Source organism: Salvelinus alpinus, chromosome 12 (genome assembly GCF_045679555.1).
Source record: "Salvelinus alpinus chromosome 12, SLU_Salpinus.1, whole genome shotgun sequence".
NCBI lineage: Eukaryota > Metazoa > Chordata > Actinopteri > Salmoniformes > Salmonidae > Salvelinus > Salvelinus alpinus.
In genome coordinates, this window is record NC_092097.1 from 32,480,151 (window position 1) to 32,504,791 (window position 24,641).

Consider the following 24,641-nt stretch of genomic DNA (forward strand, 5'->3'; position numbering starts at 1 on the left):
GTCTGGTATTGAGGATCTGAGGGACTATGCCAAATATTTTCAGCCTCCTGAGGGGGATGAGGCTTGTGTTTATATATTGCATAAATTAAGCCCAGTGGATCTTTATATTATGCCGAATCTGAACAATTATGTAACAATTGCATTGCAGTTGCATTTGGTTTTGTTGCCATTTAGGCCTAGTACTTAGCCTCTTTTGGTGTTAACCAAATGGACTTTAATTCCTTAGGTGCTGGTTACTAAAGATGTGTTAGCTCACAGGTGATGATAACCTTGTGGTCAACACAACTTGGTTAAATAGAACATGTCAATAAAATAAATGCTTATCAAGTGTCTAGCCCAGTCACATCTAAGCTTTGCTCTGTACCGTGTTGACATTCATCATCATTAAAGTATTACAAGTCAACTGTGATTCCACTGCCTATCATCTGTGCAAACCAGCACCCCAGAGTGAACCAGCACCTAATAAATGAGTCCCATTAGCTCTCCCCAACAGACTGGGTAGGGCATAGGCCTATCTTTGATGTCAAGATATATCAACCTTTAGTAAACTATTAGTCACACTTCACAATTTCAGTTTGCATATTCACAATGGCTGTCTTTAGTGTAATTTACATTGCATACAAATGACATGTTAAAGGCCTACAAAGTCTGACTCAAATTGTGTCTCTACACACATTGAACAAGGGTTAATAACAATAATGTGAATTTAATGTCAAACCAGGTAGCTAGTATACAACGCCCCCCCCAGGCAGAACATGTTATATTGTGAACTGTCTGGGACTCGTTTGCCTTCTTGCTACTCAAATATATTTTTATTATTAAGTCAAATTCAAAATTAACTGCAATAGTCTATGCATGTCTCAAACACATTAGCATTGTAAAATGCAGTGGTGGAAATAGTACCCAATTGTCATACTTGAGTAAAAGTAATATAAAATTACTCAAGTAAAAGTCACCCAGTAAAATACTACTTGACTAAAAGTCTAAAAGTATTTGGTTTTAAATATTCTTAAGTATCCAAAGTAAATGTAATTGCTAAAATATACTTAACTATCAAAAGTAAAAGTATGAATCATTTCAAATTCCATATATTAAGCAAACCAGATGGCAGATTATTTTGTATTTAGGGATAGCCAGGGGGCACACTCCAACACTCAGTCATAATTTACAAAATAAGCATGTGTTTTTAGTGAGTCTGCCACAGGATGACCAGGGATGTTCTCTTGATAAGTGCATAAATTGAACCAATTTCCTGTCCTAAGCATTCAAAATGTAAGGAGTACTTTTGGGTGTCATGGAAAATGTATCGAGTAAAAAGTACATAGTTTTTAGGAATGTAGTGAAGTAAAAGTAAAGTTGTCAAAAATATAAATAGTAAAGTACAGACACCCCCCCCCCCCCCAATTTTTTTTTGTACTTTAGTATTTTTCACCACTGTTAAAATGTGAGGCCTATCTCCATATTAAAAATAAAATGTGTCCCAATGTATGAACAACATGCCTGGGGCGTGGTTTACAGAGCGCACTTTGCAATAATGCGCTCGTGAGGTCGCGAGTAATATCGCGACGACAGTACATTACATACTTTGAGGAGCGCACGAGAACAAAAGACTAATCATTGTGAGTGTAATTAGCCAAAGCCACTTACACTGGCTATATGAAACGTATTGGTTTAGCAGCAAGACATTTAAACAAATCATGTTAATTATGTTCGTTTAAAAATGTAGTTAAAATCTCAGACACTAACGTTAGCAGACGACAACCAACGCCTCTCTTTCTACAGTGCACCCGTGGGACTTTCGGAGGAGCTGTGCTAGGCAACAGCAGAAACGTAAGGCCGAAGGAAAGTTTCTAGAGGTTTGTTATGAGCTTGTGTTGATATATCCAGTTATTATAATGAAATGTGCATTTTACTTTTTAATAAAAGTAGTCTAAATGTGTGTTAAGCTATGCTAGTTTAGGCAGTGGTGTGCACATGGTGAATTTGCTGTAGCCAATGGTAAAATGCCTGCCAATTTCACAGGTGTTGCCAATTTTGCACCATTATTACTTGTGGAGGTTGCAGGGAGGTGATGGGTGTTGGCCAACCCATTTGAGGGTATTCCCTATGTGGAGGACTGAAGACACAATGCATTATAGTTGGATACAGTAAGATTGTGGCTACTTGATTATTCTGGTAATAATGCATATTGGACCACTCCTTCCTGCTAATGCCACTTTTGCAAGTACATGACCAGATGTTTTAATAGGCTATACTCTATTGAGTCTATACAAAAGTTTAAGTGTTTTCAAAACTCAAAGGGGTGCAGTGTCAAAATGAGTCCGACTACCCACACGTTGTGTAGATCCAGCTATATTCCTCAAACCCAAATGAAGGGGAAAGATAGACACCATCTAATGGAATTATTGTAGATGGTGCCTGGGGGGGTTGAGGAATATAGTTAGATCTGTACAGCAGATGGCATGCGAGACATGGACTCATCTAGACCACTTAAGTTTTCAAAACATTTAAAAAAACAGATTTTGGAGTGAACTGTTAGTTTAATATTCAGCACAGCCATTTTGTTGACTTGGACTTCTCAGAGTAGGTTACCTGTTGGCCTGACAGCCAGGCTATATTCTATTCAAACCCCTGCTGAGTATTACAAGCTGAGTATTCATTGGCTGTCCCTGGAGAATTGAGGAGTCTACTTTGGTATTCACCTCAGTGCCAGCAGTCAGCCAGCACACAATGCCGACTGTCCATCTTTGTACCTTGATCGCACCATGTGGCCATTTGAATGCATCTCTATGCTCATTTAATGGCACTATTTATACAGTTCTCTCTGTCTTCTTGGAAGTGGTACAGCTGAGTCTTAGAAAACGCTGCCAGACCATGTCGCCTTTCATCCTTCTCTCTCTGCAAATAGACAGGGTAGACCACAGAGGAGGCAGCCAGGTGGTAATGTCCCAGTGACGATGACTCAGTGGAATGCATTGATGATGTTAACCATCATTTCGGCTCATTTGTTTCATGTGATCCCTTTTCTCATTGTTGACAGATAAACATTGACAAACTAGGGGAGTTTCCTGTATAAATTGAAGAGAAAATAGGCTACACACATCTCACTGGTTCAGGGGATGGGCAGAATTTAATTTATATATATATATATATATATTTTTGTTTTGAGAAATGAGTAATGAGTAATGTCCTCAACTCTGACATGCTCATGAAGTCTGTTTATTAATAGAGACACAGAAATTTACATTATGATTCTGTTGTCCATTTCTGACTCACAAATGTATAGTGTAGTTATAGCTTTACAGTGTAGCCTTTGGTTTTGCATTTAGTGTTATAGTGTACGTTGTATATTATTCATGTAAGTTCATTGTTTATACATTCTGTCTGTATATTCTGTGTAACGTCTGTTTGTATATTATGATTATTGTGGCAGATCCATTTTACCAGGTCAAATTCCTGTTAAATTCAAATGTACTTGGTGAATTAAGGTTATTCTGAATATACATTGCTACAATAAGTCATAGAGAAACTGATCTATTGAAATGTTTGTGTATTGTTTTTTTTTGTTGTTGACATTTACATTAAAAAAAATACTTTTCAGACAAAGCGCGTGCACACCTCCAGGTGTGAGGCAATGGTCGGTAGTGGTTAGAATGTGTGGAGTGTATTGAGAGCCAGGGTTTTCTCTCCCTGCTACAGCACCACGAAGGCCCCTGGGGATGTCTCGGTGTCTCCAGGTCCCCTTTCAAACAACGTAGAGAAACCTGAGCTTCTGGTTCTGTTCGTTTCTCCTCTCCTCTCCCCTCTGTCCCTCTCTCTCTCCTCCTTTCTCTTCAACTCTCTCCTCCAGCTTTCCTTCTGTCCTTTGTTGTAACTACCACCTCCCCTTCTTTACTACCCTCATGAAGGGGGATCAAGTTATGACATAGAATCACACAATTTAGATCAGTTTTGAGTTTTTCACCAGGATGTTATAATGCTTTTAACTGTAGAGCAGGGAGTTGTATAGGCTATTTCCTAGAAATTCTGCTGAAGACACACAGACAATGTACCTGGCAGGAGAAATGCAATTCAAGGTCATTGGTGCAGGGAATCACATGACCTGCTTCCTCCGCTCTCATGATACTTTTCTCCGCACTCCGCCCCTTAAACTCTTACACATTAGAGACATTGCACACACAGTGTCAGGTATCGCAAGGTTTCACCAGTGGAGTATGACACATCTGAAGTTCTGAAATTACATGCTGAACTGAAACTGAAGTGCTTTGAAATAATAGATGAGACAATTTTACATCGAAGATACCAGAAAATCTAGACTCTATTAAAAAAGGTGAGTTTCATGTCTGCAGGTGTGTCACAGTTAATTTCTCCCCAAAACGTTTGAGTTAAGTTACCACTCCCTTTGTGCCATTGTTTGTAACTGTGTGTGTGTCTGTTTTATATCGATCGCATATCTCAAATAATAATTCTCTGTTCTCACATTCTATTGACCGTAACTCCCACTGTTAGTGTAGTAAGGCTAGTCCAACAGTATCCATGTCATGGATGTGAATTTTTTTTTCTACCGTAGGTAGGCTATTGTCTAAACACACAGGGTTAAAACAAGGTTGGTGGCTTTGTGACACCTGATCAGTACCTTAAGCTGAGAGGTGCCAAGTCAGCCATGAAGGAGAGACCTGTGTTTCAGAGTCCAGGTATTTTTCTGCCATTGAAATCCTTTTTTTGGGGTAGCCTAAGTCTAATCTCTCACTCTCACATACACAGTGCCTTCGGAAAGTATTCAGACCCCTTGACTTTTTCCACATTTTGTTACGTTACAGCCTTATTCTAAAATATATATTTTTTAAACACCCAATACCCATTATTGACTAAGTGAAAATGGGATGTTAGAAATGTTTGCAAATGTGTTAAATAAAAAACAAATACCTTATTTACATAAGTATTCAGACATTAAGTTGAGCTCATTCTAAAAACCTGTTTTTGCCTTGTCATTATGGGGTATTGTGTGTTTGGCTGGGTGGCCAGCTCTATGAAGAGTCTTGGTGGTTCCAAACTTCTTCCATTTAAGAATGATGGAGGCCACTGTGTTCTTGGGGACCTTCAATGCTGAGGACATTGTTTTTGGTACCCTTCCCCAGATCTGTGCCTCGACACAATCCTGTCTCGGACCTCTTATTGACAGTTCCGGCGACCTCATGGCTTGGTTTTTGCTCTGACATGCACTGTCAACTGTAGGACCTTGATATAGACAGTTGAGTGCCTTTCCAAATCATGTCCAATTGATTGAATTTAGCACAGGTGTGTATATTGAGAAACATTTATTTAATCAATTTTAGAATAAAGCTGTAATGTAACAAAATATGGAAAAAGTCAAGGGGTCTGAATATTTTCCGAATGTACTGTATGTAGAAAAAAATAATATACCTATATATTTGAACAAACAATCACCTAAATAAAAGCTAGACAGTAGGAGAATAAAACATTCCAAAACAATACATTCAGCAGTATTGGTTTTGGTACTAAACTCAGAAAATACAGAAACGTCCTCTCACTGTCAAATACGTTTATTTTCAGCAAACTTAATGTGTAAATATTGGTATGAACGTAAGATTAAAAAACTGAGACATAAACTGAACAAGTTCCACAGACATGTGACTAACAGAAATGGAATAATGTGTCTCTGAACAAAGGGGGGGGTCAAAATCAAAAGTAACAGTCAGTATCTGGTGTGGCCACCAGCTGCATTAAGTACTGCAGTGCATCTCCTCCTCATGGACTGCACCAGATTTGCCAGTTCTTGCTGTGAGATGTTACCCCACTCTTCCACCCATGCACCTGACATTCTGGGGGGAATGGCCCTAGCCCTCAACCTCCGATCCAACAGGTCCCAGACGTGCTCAATGGGATTGAGATCCGGGCTCTTCGTTGGCTATGGCAGACACTGACATTCCTGTCTTGCAGGAAATCATGCACAGAACGAGCCGTGTGGCTGGTGGCATTGTCATGCTGGAGGGTCATGTGAGGATGAGCCTGCAGGAAGGGTACCACATGAGGGAGGAGGATGTCTTCCCTGTAAGGCACAGCGTTGATTGCCTGTAATGACAACGAGCTCAGTCCGATGATGCTGTGATACACCGCCCCAGACCATGACGGAGCATCCACCTCCAAAATCGATCCCGCTCCAGAGTACAGGCCTTGGTGTAACGCTCATTCCTTCGACGATAAACGCGAATCCGACCATCACCCCTGGTGAGACAAAAGCGCGACTCGTCAGTGAAGAGCACTTTTTGCCAGTCCTGTCTGGTCCAGCGACGGTGGGTTTGTGCCCATAGGCGACGTTGTTGCCGGTGATGTCCTGTCTCCCTGTAGCGCTGTCTTAGGTGTCTCACAGTATGGACATTGCAATTTATTGCCCTGGCCACATCTGCAGTCCTCATGCCCTCCTTGCAGCATGCCTAAGGCACGTTCACGCAGATGAGCAGGGACCCTGGGCATCTTTCTTTTGGTGTTTTTCAGAGTCAGTAGAACGGCCTCTTTAGTGTCCTAAGTTTTCATAACTGTGACCTTAATTGCCTACCGTCTGTAAGCTGTTAGTGTCTTAATGACCATTCCACAGGTGCATGTTCATTAATTGTTTATGGTTCATTGAACAAGCATGGGAAAGTGTTTACGAATTATGTTTATTAATTCTTTTTGAAAGACAGGGTCCTGAAAAAGGGATGTTTCTTTTTTTGTTGAGTTTATATTTGAGCAAAAGAAAATGCATGGAATTGCAGGAAATGTTCTTTAAAACTGCAACATTTTCTCTCGACTCCTTGCTCCGGCCAAGCGCCACGCCACGCCCATGGGCATTAGTTTTTTCTCTAAAATGAGTCTGGACTTGAGTAGCCAGAACACACGTGGTTAAAGCGGAGGTTTGAAAATTTGTCATGGCTTTGATACTCTGATATGATCCAATCGTGTACGACTTTGTACAACGGCCCTTGTCACGACAAACGACTTCAATGATGTCAGTCTGACTAAAGTATAAAGGGAATGACAGAGTAGCGGAAGAATTTAGTGTGAATTCCTTTGAAACTGCTACATTTTTCTCTCAGCTGCATGGCAAAATATGTAGAATTGCTGAAAATTGGGTTTAAAACATCAAGTTCATCTCTCATTCTGCCACGCCCACCACCTAAGCCCCTTTTTGATCCAGGAAAAACCCCTGGTCTCTGACTCACCTGCTAGTTTATCTACAATGATTTTGTGTTTAATGATTCTTTGTTCAGTTTGTTTTGGAGCCAGACTTTAACTAGTTTTTACACCTCATGGTACTTTGTTTAATTACATACAGTGACATTATCTGCAAATCAGTTTGCATAGAGTAACAGACTAGTTTGTCTCAGGTGTTACCTGTCTAGTATGGTTGGTATGACGTAAAAGAACACTTTAAATTAGGCTATATCCTCTGCCCTAGATCTGCCAGTTGGTGCAGTCAATGTTATCCTGACATTGTGTTTTTTTAACATGGCTGTTATTATTGTCCCTGGAATTTACTTAGCTGCAAAGTAAAAAATAAAATAAAATAAAAAATGTATTAAATGTAAAGTTTTTTAAATCTTCATGTTTTTAAAATATTTTTTTTTACATATTCCCTATATGTATTCAGGGAAGGTGGGGCATAGCAACTTATAAACCACTGTCTCTGCATTGAGCTGTTCAGGACTGATTGTACCTTCATGTCACTCAAGGCGCTGATGATGAAATGGCTATATTGCGCAATAGACTGATCCTGTGTTGTTCCATATCTGGGTTTGTTGTGGATACAGCGTTTTCTAGGGAAAACGCGATGCAATGAGATGAAAGTGACGGTTCAAAGGCCTATGTGCTTCAACTCACATTTTGCATTTTAGTCATTTAGCAGACGCTCTTATCCAGAGCGACTTACATGAATTAGTGCATTCGTCTTATGATAGCTCGGTGAGACAACATATTACAATCGTAGCAAGTACATTTTCCCTCAACAAAGGAGTTAACAGCAAGATCAGTGCTAGTTGGAAAGTGCATATTTGTATTTTTTGGGTTGGGGGGTACAGAAGCTTGACATAGAGGCCTTGTTGACTGAAATACGATAACAATTGCTCAGGAAAAGGCGCATCCACAGGATCTGTCAATGTCACTTAAGGGTTCAAAAGTTATTTCGGACATCCTGTCCCCAGTTTACAGTCAAAATCAACTATGGTGAAGTAAAGTGTAGCCTATAGATTTAATTTTACTACCAGATATCGATAGACTAGCTCACCATGCATGCAGATACTTTGTTCAGATATGGTGAGAGGGTAGATCTGGTGTTGTAGGGACAGACTGACTAAACTGCTGTCGCAGCTTGTTGAAAGAACACAAATGCCATGTGAGAAGGAAGCCTTATCTCTGTTAGGATACCTGTTCCTCTATGTATCACAATCACCATAACCCCTACTGCTGCTGCTACAGCTATGCTGCTAGCTACACTGTCACTGCTTCTGTTAGCTTACATGAAGATGACTACTTTGTTGTCCAATGTAGCCTAGATGAATGTCCAATGGCAATTTGTCTTCTGCTTTATCCCAACCCCTCAGGACATACAATATGCACTGGTTTGGGCTGAGGGCAGCAACAGTGCTGTGCTCCTGGAGCAGTTATAGGGGGGTTAAGCGACTTGCTCAAGGTCACAACGGCAGGAGATGGCTTAGCTTGCACATATAATTGATATAAGTACAATGGAAATTTAATAGAAAAGCATCCCCCTAAAAGGCTTCAGTGATGAAACGCATAATAAATGTTTTATTTTCAACTTCCATTCTCCTCCAGGAGTGGCTGAATATTTCCTGCTACTCTAGTTCTTCAAGCCTTGCATCTTGGTTTCTACTGTGAGTTAGTTTTTTACTCCGCTTAGCTTGGAGGCAGCTTGGAGGAAAGGCTGAGGACGTTTTCGGAGGAATTCCATTGGAATGTCCCCTGCCTGTCTGGCTTCCTGAGCTGTCCTGATGCACATGAATATGTTGCGTTGCCTCTGAGACACACAGCACTAGTCCTTTTCCCACTGTACATGTACAGTACCTCAAGGTTTCACAGGGCTTCAACCAATATCCACTTAAGCTAAGGTTTAAGTGTTCGCGTTTTCTCATGAAATATGACAGAGATGCAAGGCCAAGTTTAAAACTATCCCTGTGGCCATGTTAAATACTGTCTTTATGAGAAGTTAATGTGATGTCGCTCTCTTTGAACTTGGCTGCCATCTCAGTGGCTTAGATGATTCCTTTCCTGGATCCCATAGTTTGTGGACAGGAAGTGTTGGAGATTCTTTTGGATTTGGTCATGGTCACTGTCTAGTAGTGCTGGTTGTTTGCATGTGTATGTTTATGCGTGTGCTGTGTCAATACAAAGACAGCTGCTCTGGTAACGTTCAGTTCAAAGTCCTCTGTGTCTTTGTCGGGTAACAATAACGTAATACCTGCAAAGCACACCTTTTAATGAAAGGGGCAGATGAAAGGGCATTGTCCATACACTCTTATGGCTGCATTAGAGTTAGCCTATTGACATTTAATTTATCTACAAACAACTGTACAAATACACATCATGCAGTGTACCAAAGGTGGTTCCATTTATAACGTGTGTCATGTGCTTTTGACGTTTCTACCTTCCAGACAAATTATTATTTTACTGGCTTACCAGCTGCGTTATCAGACTGCTTTTTAATGTGTACGTGTCTGTCGGGAGCACAGCAACTATAGTAACTAACTATTGCCTGTGTGTGTATGTCCTATATGTTATACTCTGGCCTTCTATAATTGTTGCTTATAAAGATCAGGCAGAGATAAGTGGCAGTCGGCGTGCTGATTTATCTCCTCAGAACCTCCTGTCTGTCTCAGCCAGATGATGATGATGATATGCTCTGATTCACACAATGACAGCATCGTTGCTGATGTCTATTGTGTACCAGTCCCGCAGTCAAGTAGCGCATGCAGTGTCTGAACTTGCTCGCTTGATCATGATGGCAGAGTTAGTTTCTTCTTGCTCCTGTAATCATGCAACAATACTGTGTGTGGGTTTTTTTCTGGATCAAAGAGGGGCTTAGGTGTTGGGTGCAGTAGGGGGTGTGGCAAGGGGTGCGATTGGCATGGCTGAATTTTAGAGGCCCCTGTCATGGTGGTGTAGAGCAATTTTTGCATTTCTAAGCCAATTTCCTGCAATTCTAGCCTACTACATATAAATTGCATGAAAAACTTTGTGCCCAAGTTATAGGCTACCTGGTATGGTCATGTCCTCAGGAAAAACTCCTGGCCCTATACATGACACCCAACACAAAAATACAGAACTTTATGCAAGTTTGTTAACCATACACAAGTTGATATGAAAGTTCTTAACATATGTTTTTCCAATACCCTTCAATTAAAGTGTCTGCCTGTATTGTCTATGTGAATTAATAAGCAGTGAGGTAATGGTGCACACCATGGACAAACGGCTGGGTGATGTCACAGTAAAATGTTTGCTCACCGCAGAATGGTGTCATCCAACAGCATCAGTGTGGGTTGTTGAACCCAGGCTCTCCTGGCTGTCTGTATGATACTACACTGTATTAGTGAATTCCTATAAGATGGGTATTGGAGTATTTTTTTATATATATCTTTTTACATATTAAATGTAAATCTGAAATTGTATAAATGCTTATTCTATCATTAACTACTAGTGTGTGTGTTACAGCCATTGGCCCTGAGAGTGCTGCGAAGAGGCAGAGATGGAAGGTGGAAGTTCGTTCAGCCGAAGGTCGTGGGCGTCGCAGTCTTTACGCGTCACTGCCAGGGAGCTCTCATTGGTCAGCACACGAGGCAAGACCAACGCCATCGCAGAGCGTTTCTCCAAGTGAGTGACACAACTCTCTACTAAAGACATTTCTGTCTGAATGAACAGTAGAAACTTATCTTGCAAATGCATTTTACCAAACTCACATCTATCTGTAGGGATTACGGAATCCTCAATCTCAAATTAAATGTTATTTGTCACATGCGGCAAATACAACAGGTGTAGCCCTTACAGTGAAATGCGTACTTACAAGCCCTTAACCAACAATGCAGTTTTTGTTGGGTGATTGTGGAGGCCAGGTCATCTGATGCAGCACTCCATCACTCTCCTTCTTGGTCAAATAGCCCTTACACAGCCTGGAGGTGTGTTTTGGGTCATTGTCCTGTTGAAAAACAAATTATAGTCCCACTAAAGCAAACCATATGGGATGGTGTATCACTGCTGAATGCTGTGGTAGTCATGCTGGTTAAGTGTGCCTTGAATTCTAAATAAATCACAGACAGTGTTACCAGCAAAGCACCATCACACCTCCTCCTCCATGCTTCACAGTGGGAACCACACATGCGGCGATCATCCGTTCACCTACTCTGCGTCTCACAAAGACACTGCGGTTGGAACCAAAAATCTCAAATTTGGATTAATCAGACCAAAGGATAGATTTCCACTTCCACCGGTCTAATGTCCATTGCTCGTGTTTCTTGGCCCGAGCAAGTCTCTTCTTATTGGTGTCCTTTTAGTAGTGGTTTCTTTGCAGCAATTCGACCATGAAGGCCTGATTTACAGTCTCCCCAGAACAGTTGATGTTGAGATGTATCTGTTACTTGAACTCTGAAGCATTTATTTGTGCTGCAATCTGAGGCTGGTAACTCTACTGAATTTATCCTCTGCTGCAGAGGTTACTCTGGTTCTTCCTGACCTGTGGTGGTCCTCATGAGAGCCAGTTTCATAATAGCGCTTGATGGTTTTTGCGACTGCACTTGAAGAAACTTTTCAGATTGACTGACCTTCATGTCTTAAAGTACTGATGGATTGTCGTTTCTCTTTGCTTATTTGAGCTGTTCTTGCCATAATATTGACTTGAGCTGTATTCGAATACCAATACTAACATACTGTATACTACATATTTAATGAGTATATACTATTAGTTTATTTTAGTATACTGTAAATGAATGGGATCCTTTCAGTTGAGCGTACTAGCTCTTCGCCTGTCTACCTGAAGTTGTTGATGTGCAACCTATTGCTAGCTAGTTAGCATAACAAATTACTAGTTAGACATTTTACGACTTTGGGTGTGTTCTTAAATTCAATCTGGAGTGCCAGAGTGCACTCATAAATTCAGAGCGTTGTCAGATTGTCCGTTTTGTAAATTCAGAGCGTTTCGCTATCGGTGCGCTCACTGGATGGCGCAGGCCGAGGAGTAGGGTTGATTTGAGCATTCTGACCTTACAACAGCAGTCAAGGACCCAAGCTAACGTTGGCTAGCTTGCTAGCTACTTCCAGACACAAATGAGACTACTCTGATCATTTACTCGCCCTAGCAGAGCTGGTTAGGCAGTTTTCATGTTATCCAGAGCATTGGTGACTAACTGTGCTGCTGGCAACAATTTAGTTACGCTTTTTTACTGACACCGGCCATATTCAACGGGTGTTGAGCGCTTGTAAATTAATTATTCTGCGCTCTGGTACACTCAGACCAGGGTGCTCTGAAATCGGAGTAGATAGCCAGAGCGAATTTAAGAAAGCACCTGAATGAGAACACACAACGATTATACCATTTAGCTAAGCTAAGATTGATGGGAATAATCAAGTCAATAAACGTTGGGTAGTTAGTTAGCCTATAGTTAATATACTGGCAAGTCTGACATAAGTAGCCAACTAAAGTTAGGGAGCTAACACCTGTACATACTGCTGTAATGATATGCTATGTGGTTTGTAAGGACAGCGTAGCTAACAAATTGTCAGCCAACATAACGTGTAAGGTAACTTATTTGAAAAGTAATTTCTTTATTAACATTTGATCAACATTTTCTTAACATTTGTCATAATTAGTTAAAACAATGAATTTGTATCCGCTCTCATTGTACTTCGGGCTGCATATTTTCTTCAAATCTGAAAACATTGTGAAGCCACACCCATTTCCTAAAGAATTGTATTATGGGCCCTAAAGTATGGAAAGTGTCCTGTGTGTATACTTCATATTTTGCCGAATTTAGTACGACATCTGGGAAATTTTGGCATACGAACTATATCCATACTATGACCAATAAGCATACTATATACTCAATTAACATCACAAATAGTAGAGTTAGTGCGGTTAGCATGAGTATTCGAACACAGCTTTGCTCTTTTACCAAATAGGGCTATCTTCTGTATACCAACCCTACCTTGTCCCAAGAAAACTGATTGGCTCAAACGCATTAGAAGGAACGAAATTCCACAAATGAACTTTTAACAAGGCACACCTGTTAATTGAAATCAAATCAAAGTTTATTTGTCACGTGCGCTGAATACAACAGGTGTAGACCTTACAGTGAAATGCTTACTTACAGGCTCTAACCAATAGTGCAAAAAAGGTATTAGGTGAACAATGGGTAGGTAAAGAAATAAAACAACAGTAAAAAGACAGGCTATATTCAGTAGCGAGGCTACATACAGACACCGGTTCGTCAGGCTGATTTGAGGTAGTATGTACATGTAGATATGGTTAAAGTGACTATGCATATATGATGAACAGAGAGTAGCAGTAGCGTAAAAGAGGGGTTGGTGGGTGGGACACAATGCAGATAGCCCGGTTAGCCAATGTGCGGGAGCACTGGTTGGTCGGTCCAATTGAGGTAGTATGTACATGAATGTATAGTTAAAGTGATTATGCATGTGTGATAAACAGAGAGTAGCAGCAGCATTCCAGGTGAAGCTGGTTGAGAGAATGCCAAGAGTACAAAGCTGTCATCAAGGCAAAGGGTGGCTACTTTGAAGAATCTTTTTTGGTTAATACATGATTCCATATGTGTTATTTCATAGTTTTGATGTCTTTACTATTTTTTTTACATTTAAGTCATTTAGCAGACGCTCTTATCCAGAGCGACTTACAAATTGGTGCATTCACCTTATGACATCCAGTGGAACAGCCACTTTACAATAGTGCATCTAAATCTTTTAAGGGGGGGGGGGGGGGGGGGAGAAGGATTACTTTATCCTATCCTAGGTATTCCTTAAAGAGGTGGGGTTTCAGGTGTCTCCGGAAGGTGGTGATTGACTCCGCTGTCCTGGCGTCGTGAGGGAGTTTGTTCCACCATTGGGGGGCCAGAGCAGCGAACAGTTTTGACTGGGCTGAGCGGGAACTGTACTTCCTCAGTGGTAGGGAGGCGAGCAGGCCAGAGGTGGATGAACGCAGTGCCCTTGTTTGGGTGTAGGGCCTGATCAGAGCCTGGAGGTACTGAGGTGCCGTTCCCCTCACAGCTCCGTAGGCAAGCACCATGGTCTTGTAGCGGATGCGAGCTTCAACTGGAAGCCAGTGGAGAGAGCGGAGGAGCGGGGTGACGTGAGAGAACTTGGGAAGGTTGAACACCAGACGGGCTGCGGCGTTCTGGATGAGTTGTAGGGGTTTAATGGCACAGGCAGGGAGCCCAGCCAACAGCGAGTTGCAGTAATCCAGACGGGAGATGACAAGTGCCTGGATTAGGACCTGCGCCGCTTCCTGTGTGAGGCAGGGTCGTACTCTGCGGATGTTGTAGAGCATGAACCTACAGGAACGGGCCACCGCCTTGATGTTAGTTGAGAACGACAGGGTGTTGTCCAGGATCACGCCAAGGTTCTTAGCGCTCTGGGAGGAGGACACAATGGAGTTGTCAACCGTGATGGCGAGATCATGGAACGGGCAGTCCTTCCCCGGGAGGAAGAGCAGCTCCGTCTTGCCGAGGTTCAGCTTGAGGTGGTGATCCGTCATCCACACTGATATGTCTGCCAGACATGCAGAGATGCGATTCGCCACCTGGTCATCAGAAGGGGGAAAGGAGAAGATTAGTTGTGTGTCGTCTGCATAGCAATGATAGGAGAGACCATGTGAGGTTATGACAGAGCCAAGTGACTTGGTGTATAGCGAGAATAGGAGAGGGCCTAGAACAGAGCCCTGGGGGACACCAGTGGTGAGAGCACGTGGTGAGGAGACAGATTCTCGCCACGCCACCTGGTAGGAGCGACCTGTCAGGTAGGACGCAATCCAAGCGTGGGCCGCGCCGGAGATGCCCAACTCGGAGAGGGTGGAGAGGAGGATCTGATGGTTCACAGTATCGAAGGCAGCCGATAGGTCTAGAAGGATGAGAGCAGAGGAGAGAGAGTTAGCTTTAGCAGTGCGGAGCGCCTCCGTGATACAGAGAAGAGCAGTCTCAGTTGAATGACTAGTCTTGAAACCTGACTGATTTGGATCAAGAAGGTCATTCTGAGAGAGATAGCGGGAGAGCTGGCCAAGGACGGCACGTTCAAGAGTTTTGGAGAGAAAAGAAAGAAGGGATACTGGTCTGTAGTTGTTGACATCGGAGGGATCGAGTGTAGGTTTTTTCAGAAGGGGTGCAACTCTCGCTCTCTTGAAGACGGAAGGGACGTAGCCAGCGGTCAGGGATGAGTTGATGAGCGAGGTGAGGTAAGGGAGAAGGTCTCCGGAAATGGTCTGGAGAAGAGAGGAGGGGATAGGGTCAAGCGGGCAGGTTGTTGGGCGGCCGGCCGTCACAAGACGCGAGATTTCATCTGGAGAGAGAGGGGAGAAAGAGGTCAGAGCACAGGGTAGGGCAGTGTGAGCAGAACCAGCGGTGTCGTTTGACTTAGCAAACGAGGATCGGATGTCGTCGACCTTCTTTTCAAAATGGTTGACGAAGTCATCTGCAGAGAGGGAGGAGGGGGGGGGAGGAGGAGGAGGGAGGAGGATTCAGGAGGGAGGAGAAGGTGGCAAAGAGCTTCCTAGGGTTAGAGGCAGATGCTTGGAATTTAGAGTGGTAGAAAGTGGCTTTAGCAGCAGAGACAGAAGAGGAAAATGTAGAGAGGATGGAGTGAAAGGATGCCAGGTCCGCAGGGAGGCGAGTTTTCCTCCATTTCCGCTCGGCTGCCCGGAGCCCTGTTCTGTGAGCTCGCAATGAGTCGTCGAGCCACGGAGCGGGAGGGGAGGACCGAGCCGGCCTGGAGGATAGGGGACATAGAGAATCAAAGGATGCAGAAAGGGAGGAGAGGAGGGTTGAGGAGGCAGAATCAGGAGATAGGTTGGAGAAGGTTTGAGCAGAGGGAAGAGATGATAGGATGGAAGAGGAGAGGGTAGCGGGGGAGAGAGAGCGAAGGTTGGGACGGCGCGATACCATCCGAGTAGGGGCAGTGTGGGAAGTGTTGGATGAGAGCGAGAGGGAAAAGGATACAAGGTAGTGGTCGGAGACTTGGAGGGGAGTTGCAATGAGGTTAGTGGAAGAACAGCATCTAGTAAAGATGAGGTCGAGCGTATTGCCTGCCTTGTGAGTAGGGGGGGAAGGTGAGAGGGTGAGGTCAAAAGAGGAGAGGAGTGGAAAGAAGGAGGCAGAGAGGAATGAGTCAAAGGTAGACGTGGGGAGGTTAAAGTCGCCCAGAACTGTGAGAGGTGAGCCGTCCTCAGGAAAGGAGCTTATCAAGGCATCAAGCTCATTGATGAACTCTCCGAGGGAACCTGGAGGGCGATAAATGATAAGGATGTTAAGCTTGAAAGGGCTGGTAACTGTGACAGCATGGAATTCAAAGGAGGCGATAGACAGATGGGTAAGGGGAGAAAGAGAGAATGACCACTTGGGAGAGATGAGGATCCCGGTGCCACCACCCCGCTGACCAGAAGCTCTCGGGGTGTGCGAGAACACGTGGGCGGACGAAGAGAGAGCAGTAGGAGTTGCAGTGTTATCTGTGGTGATCCATGTTTCCGTCAGTGCCAAGAAGTCGAGGGACTGGAGGGAGGCATAGGCTGAGATGAACTCTGCCTTGTTGGCCGCAGATCGGCAGTTCCAGAGGCTACCGGAGACCTGGAACTCCACGTGGGTCGTGCGTGCTGGGACCACCAGATTAGGGTGGCCGCGGCCACGCGGTGTGGAGCGTTTGTATGGTCTGTGCAGAGAGGAGAGAACAGGGATAGACAGACACATAGTTGACAGGCTACAGAAGAGACTAAGCTAATGCAAAGGAGATTGGAATGACAAGTGGACTACGCGTCTCGAATGTTCAGAAAGTTAAGCTTACGTAGCAAGAATCTTATTGACTAGAATGATTAAGATGATACAGTACTGCTGAAGTAGGCTAGCTGGCAGTGGCTGCGTTGTTGACTTTGTAGGCTAGCTGGCAGTGGCTGCGTTGTTGACACTACACTAATCAAGTCGTTCCGTTGAGTGTAATGGTTTCTACAGTGCTGCTATTCGGGGGCTAGCTGGCTAGCTAGCAGTGTTGATTACGTTACGTTGCGTTAAAAGAACGACAGTAGCTGGCTAGCTAACCTAGAAAATCGCTCTAGACTACACAATTATCTTTGATACAAAGACGGCTATGTAGCTAGCTGTGTAGCTAGCTACGATCAAACAAATCCAACCGTTGTACTGTAATGAAATGAAATGAAAATGTGATACTACCTGTGGAGCGAAGCGGAATGCGACCGGGTTGTTGAGTGCGGAAGTTCTATTCGGTAAACGTTGGCTAGCTGTTGGCTAGCTAGCAGTGTCTCCTATGTTAAGGACGACAAATAGCTGGCTAGCTAACCTCGGTAAATTAAGATAATCACTCTAAAACTACACACTCTAAACTACACAATTATCTTGGATACGAAGACAGCAAAGACAACTATGTAGCTAGCTAACACTACACTAATCAAGTCGTTCAGTTGAGTGTAATAGTTGCTACAGTGCTGCTATTCGGTAGACGGTGGACGTTTGCTAGCTGGCTAGCTGCTGGGCAGATAGCAGTGTAGACTGCGTTAGGACGACGTAATACGATAATTACGCAATTATTTTTGATACAAAGACGGCTATGTAGCTAGCTAAGAAGAAATTGCTAAGATTAGACAAATCAAACCGTTGTACTATAATTGAATGTAATGAAATGTAATGAAAAGTTATACTACCTGCGGACCAAAGCGCAAATGCGACCGCTCGCTCCAACCCGGAAGTAGTAAAGAGTAGTATTCTTCTACAATGTAGAAAACAGTACAAATAAAGAAAAACCCAATAATGAGTTGGTGTGTCCAAACTTTGGACTGGTACTGTATATCTGGGGAAGGGTGTAAAACAATTTCTAGAGTGTTGAAAGTTTCCAAGAGCACAGTGGTCTCCATCATTGGGAAATGGAAGAAATGTGGAACTACCCAGACTCTGTCTAGAGCTGGCCGTCCGACCAAACTGAACAACTGCAAGAAGGACCTTGGTCAGGGAGATGACCAAGAACCCAATGACCACTGACAGAACTAAACAACTTCTCTGCTCGCTTTGAGGACAATACAGTGCCACTGACACGGCCCTCTACCAAAACCTGCGGGCTCTCCTTCACTGCAGCCGACATGAGCAAAACATTTAAACGTCAACCCTCGCAAGGCTGCAGGCCCAGACGGCATCCCCAGCCGCATCCCCAGCCGCATGCGCAGACCGGCTGGCTGGTGTGTTTACGGACATATTCAATCAATCCTTAGCCCAGTCTGCTGTTCCCACATGCTTCAAGAGGGCCACCATTGTTCCTGTTCCCAAGAAAGCTAAGGTAACTGAGCTAAATGACTACCGCCCCGTAGCACTCACTTCCGTCATCATGAAGTGCTTTGAGAGACTAGTCAAGGACCATATCACCTCCATCCTACCTGACACCATAGACCCACTCCAATTTGCTTACCGCCCCAATAGGTCCACAGACGACGCAATCGCCATCACACTGCACACTGCCCTAACCCATCTGGACAAGAGGAATACCTATGTGAGAATGCTGTTCATTGACTACAGCTCAGCATTTAACACCATAGTACCCTCCAAACTCGTCATCAAGCTCAAGACCCTGGGTCTCGACCCCGCCCTGTGCAACTGGGTCCTGGACTTCCTGACGGTCCGCCCCCAGGTGGTTAGGGTAGGTAACATCTCCACCCCGCTGATCCTCAATACTGGGGCCCTACAAGGGTTAGTGCTCATCCCTCTCCTGTACTCCCTGTTCACCCACGACTGCGTGGCCATGCACGCCTCCAACTCAATCATCAAGTTTGCAGACTACGCTACTACTCCCTCGGAGTGTGGTGTCAGGAAAATAACCTCACACTCAACGTCAACAAAACAAATGAGATGATCGTGGACTTCAGGTAACAGCAGAGGGAGCACCCCCTATTCACATCGACGGGACAGTGGTGGAGAGGGTGGAGAGTTTTAAGTTCCTCGGCGTACACATCACGGACAAACTGAAATGGTCCAACCACACAGACAGCGTGGTGAAGAATGCGCTTCAGGAGGCTGAAGAAATTCGGCTTGTCACCAAAAACACTCACAAACTTTTACAGATGCACAATCGAGAACATCCTGTCGGGCTGTATCACCGCCTGGTACGGCAACTGCTCCGCCCATAACCGTAAGGCTCTCCAGAGGGTAGTGAAGTCTGCACAACGCATCACCGGGGGCAAACTACCTGCCCTCCAGGACACCTATGTTACAGGAAGGCCAAAAAGATCATCAAGGACAACAACCACCCGAGCCACTGCCTGTTCACCCCGCTATCATCCAGAAAGCGAGGTCAGTACAGGTGCATCAAAGCAGGGACCGAGAGACAGAAGCTGTTTTTCAATCTCAAGGCCATCCGACTGTTAAACAGCAATCACTAACATTGAGTTGCTGCTGCCAACATACTGACTTAACTCCAGCCACTTTAATATTGGAAAAATTGATGTACTAAATGTATCACTAGGCACTTTAAACAATGCCACTTGTATATGTTTACATAACCTACATTACTCATGCCGTTCTATACCATCACTCATTCATATATTTTGTATGTACATATTCTTATTCATTCCTTTACACTTGTGTGTATAAGGTAATTGTTGAGAAATTGTTAGGTTAGATTACTCGTTGGATATTACTGCATTGTCGGAACTAGAAGTACAAGCATTTCGCTACACTCGCATTAACATCTGCTGACCATGTGTATGTGACAAATAAAATTTGATTTGAGAGAACCTGCCAGAATGACGACAATCTCTGTAGCAATTGCAAAAATCGCTGAAGTTGGAGACTTATTTCCCTCACCAACTTTAAACATCAGCTATCTGAGCAGCTAACCGATCGCTGCAGCTGTACATAGTCCATTTGTAAATAGCCCACCCAATCTACCTACCTCATCCCCATATTGTTTTTATTTACTTTTCTGCTCTTTTGCACACCAGTATCTCTACTTGCACATCATCATCTGCTCATTTATCACTCCAGTGTTAATCTGCTAAATTGTAATTATTCGCTCCTATGGCCTATTTATTGCCTACCTCTTCATGCCTTTTGCACACACTGTATATAGACTTTCTTTTTTCTACTGTGTCATTGACTTCTTGTGTTTTTGGCTTGTTTATTCCATGTGTAACTCTGTGTTGTCTGTGTCGCACTGCTTTGCTTTATCTTGGCCAGGTCGCAGTTGTAAATGAGAACTTGTTCTCAACTAGCCTACCTGGTTAAATAAAGGTTAAAATAAAAGCACTTCACCAATCTTGGCTTTATGGGAGAGTGGCCAGACGAAACCGTTCCTCAGAAAAAGGCACCCGACAGTACGCCTGGAGTTTGCAAAAAAGGCACGCGAAAGACAGAGCATAAGTCTAAATATATTTTTATTTTACCTTTTGTTTAACCAGGTAGGCCAGTTGAGAACAAGTTCTCATTTACAACTGCGACCTGGCCAAGATAAAGCAAAGCAGTGCAACACAAACAACAATACAGAGTTACACATGGAATAAACAAACGTACAGTCAATAACACAATAAAAAATCTATATACAGAGTGTGCAAATGAGGTAAGATTAGGGAGGTAAGGCAATAAAGAGGTCGTAGTGGCGAAGTAATTACAATGTAGCAATTAAACACAGGAGTGATGAATGTAGAAGTAGAGATACTGGGGTGCAAAGGAGCAAAAATATAACAATATGGGGATGAGGTTCTGTGGTCTGATGAGACAAACATTTTACTATTTGGCCTGAAAGCAAAGCGCTATGTCTGGAGAAACCAGGCACAGCTCATCACCCATCTCACACCATCCCTGAAAAGCATCCCCAATAGCATGATGCTGCCACCACCATGCTATGAGGGATGCTTTTCAGAGCCAGGTACTGGGAGACTGGTAAGGCTAGAGGAAACAATGAATGGAGTCAAATACAGGCAAATCCTCAATGAGAACCTGCTTCAGAGTGCAAATTAGACTGGGATGAAGATTTACGTTCCAACAGGACATTGACCCCAAGCATACAGCCAAAGCAACGCTGGAATGGCTTCAGAACAAGAATGTGAAAGTCCTTGAGTGGCCCAGCCGAAGATTGAGAAAATCTGCAAGGAAGTTGGGAGAAAATCCAGATGAGCAAAGCTGATACAGACATACCCAAGACAACTCAAAGCTATAATTGTCGCCAAAGGTGCTTCTCCAAAGTATTGACTCAGGGGTGTGAATACTTATGTAAATACAATTTCTGTATTTAATTTTCAATAAATTGGCAAAGCTGTCTAAAAACATGTTTCACTTTGTCATTATGGGGTATTGTGTGTAGATGGGTGAGAATCTATTTGAATCCTTTTTGAGTTTGGGCTGTAACAACAAGTTGTGGAATAAGTCAAGGGGTATGAATACTTTCTGAAGGCGCTGTATATAAGGGACATAGGCAAATTACAATTGGCCCAGAACAGAGCAGCACGTCTGGCCCTTAAATGTACACAGGGGGCTAATATCAACAACATGCATATCAATCTCTCCTGGCTCAAAGTAGAGGAGTGATTGACTGCATCACTACTGGTCTTTGTGAGAGGTGTTGATGTGTTAAAAGTACAGAATCATCTGTTCAATTGGTTAACACACAACTCAAACACTCATACATACCCCTCAAGACATTCCACCAGAGGACTCTTCAGTCCCCAAGTCCAGAACAGAGGCTAGGAAATGCATACTGCACTAAATAGAGCCATGACTACATGGAACTCTTTTCCACTTCAGGTAACTCAAGTTAGTAGTAAAATCCGATTTAAAAAAAAATATATATATATAGTATATCACAAAAGTGAGTACACCCCCACATTTTTGTAAATATTAGTATATCTTTTCATGTGACAACACTGAAGAAATTACACTTTGCTACAATGTAACGTAGTGAGTGTACAGCTTATATAACAGTGTAAATTTGCTGTCCCCTCAAAATAACTCAACACACAGCCATTAATGTCTAAACCGCTGGCAACAAAATTGAGTACACCCCTAAGTGAAAATGTCCAAATTGGGCCCAAAGTGTCAATATTTTGTGGCCACCATTTTCCAGCACTGCCTTAACCCTCTTGGGCATGGAGTTCACCAGTGCTTCACAGGTTGCCACTGGAGTCCTCTTCCACTCCTCCATGACGACATCACAGAGCTGGTGGATGTTAGAGACCTTGCACTCCTCCACCTTCCGTTTGAGGATGCCCCACAGATGCTCAATAGGGTTTAGGTCTGGAGACATGCTTGGCCAGTCCATCACCTTTACCCTCAGCTTCTTTAGCAAGGCAGTGGTTGTCTTGGAGGTGTGTTTGGGGTCGTTATCATGTTGGAATACTGCCCTGCGGCCCAGTCTCCGAAGGGAGGGGATCATGCTCTGCTTCTGTATGTCACAGTACATGTTGGCATTCATGGTTCCCTCAATGAACGGTAGCGCCCCAGTGCCGGCAGCACTCATGCAGCCCCAGACCATGACACTCCCACCACCATGCTTGACTGTAGGCAAGACACACTTGTCTTTGTACTCCTCACCCGTTTGCCGCCACACACGCTTGACACCATCTGAACCAATAAGTTTATCTTGGTCTCATCAGACCACAGGACATGGTTCCAGTAATCCATGTCCTTAGTCTGCTTGTCTTCAGCAAACTGTTTGCGGGCTTTCTTGTGCATCATCTTTAGAAGAGGCTTCCTTGTGGGACGACAGCCATGCAGACCAATTTGATGCAGTGTACGGCGTATGGTCTGAGCACTGACAGGCTGACCCAACACCCCTTCAACCTCTGCAGCAATGCTGGCAGCACTCATACGTCTATTTCCCAAAGACAACCTCTGGATTTGACGCTGAGCACGTGCACTCAACTTCTTTGGTCGACCATGGCGAGGCTGTTCTGAATGGAACCTGTCCAGTTAAACCGCTGTATGTTCTTGGCCACCGTGCTGCAGCTCAGTTTCAGGGTCTTGGCAATCTTCTTATAGCCCAGGCCATCTTTATGTAGAGCAACAATTCTTTTTTTCAGATCCTCAGAGAGTTCTTTGCCATGAGGTGCCATGTTGAACATCCAGTGACCAGTCAGTATGAGGGAGTGTGAGAGCGATGACACCAAATTTAACACACCTGCTCCCCATTCACACCTGAGACCTTGTAACACTAATGAGTCACATGACACCGGGGATGGAAAATGGCTAATTGGGCCCAATTTGGACATTTTCACTTAGGGGTGTACTCAATTTTTTTTTGTTGAGTTATTTTGAGGGGACAGCAAATTTACACTGTTATACAAGCTGTACACTCACTACTTTACATTGTAGCAAAGTGTCATTTCTTCAGTGTTGTCACATGAAAAGATATACTCAAATATTTACAAAAATGTGAGGGGTGTACTCACTTTTGTGATATACTGTATATATAAAAAAGATTAAACAACACCTCACGGTACAATGCGGACTGTGAAGAGACACACACACACATTATTTGTAATGTAAATTTGTATAACGCACAATGTTTAGAGTAGCTGCTTCCTTGGCAACAGCTAATGGGGATGCTAATACAATATTTACATGTCCTTTTCTTCTATTGCTATGCAAAGTTGATGTTACCTCACCACAATCTTGATATTCCAGTTCGTCGCCATTCATCATATTGGCAACAGACTGAAAGTACAATTGTAGGAGTTAAGAAAAGGAGAAACTTAACCCTTCATTATGTCATTGGGATGTGAATATAGATCAGTCTAGACACAGCCACTAGACCGTTAGTCCCTAACCCTTCAGTGTGCAGATCCAGAGAAAAATGGATTGGTGTCAGAAAAATGTTAGAAGCCTCACTAAAACCTTTTTATATTTCTTGCTCACCTACCTTGTCTCTTCAGACCTGCAAAACCTCTGAGGATATTATTGATTCAACACCAATGCAAACTTCCATTCCCAGTATAATGCCAATGTTGGAAATGCTTTGGTCCACGTTGTGTGCACCTCTTCTCTTGATCAGCAGAGGTCAATGTTGCTTCTCTCTCCCACAGGTACCAGAGAGCTGCTGAGGAGTCTAATGCAGAGAAGAAGAAAGCAGTGAGTATCTACATTCAGATCCCCAACAGGAGGCCCACTCATGGAATTAAAGGTTGTGACGTCATTACAGCAGACACACAGTCACCAGTTCAGTGAATCACTTGTGGAGCTGTCCTCTTGGTCAAGACCCTGTCTCTTTGACTCTGTCACCAGTGAACTATATGCTCAAGTGTGTATGCCAGAGTGATTTTGTGCTCTCTTCTACTTATGCTTGACAGTGAGTAAATAGGATAAAGCACTTTATTATTCACATTGTAAAATGTCTGCCTCCTTTTTAGTGGGCCTTTTCAAAAACTACCTCCCACA

The 24,641-nt window shown here is 43.5% G+C and overlaps 1 protein-coding gene across 3 annotated transcripts in view; it reads left to right on the forward strand.

Annotated features, from left to right (window-relative positions):
• Positions 1-1,486: 1,486 nt before the first annotated feature.
• The window catches only part of LOC139535895 (LIM domain and actin-binding protein 1-like), a 49,968-nt gene continuing 26,813 nt past the window's right edge, over positions 1,487-24,641 (forward strand). For 2 of the 3 annotated variants that reach the window (XM_071335776.1, XM_071335779.1), the window contains exons 1-4: positions 1,487-1,619; positions 1,783-1,856; positions 10,726-10,884; positions 24,290-24,335. In XM_071335776.1, the coding sequence (XP_071191877.1) occupies positions 10,760-10,884; positions 24,290-24,335 (171 nt within the window). In that variant the 5' untranslated portion in view covers positions 1,487-1,619; positions 1,783-1,856; positions 10,726-10,759. Of the gene's footprint in view, positions 1,620-1,782; positions 1,857-4,176; positions 4,331-10,725; positions 10,885-24,289; positions 24,336-24,641 lie in introns of those variants that run through there. The other variant, XM_071335778.1, reaches the window with a different exon arrangement.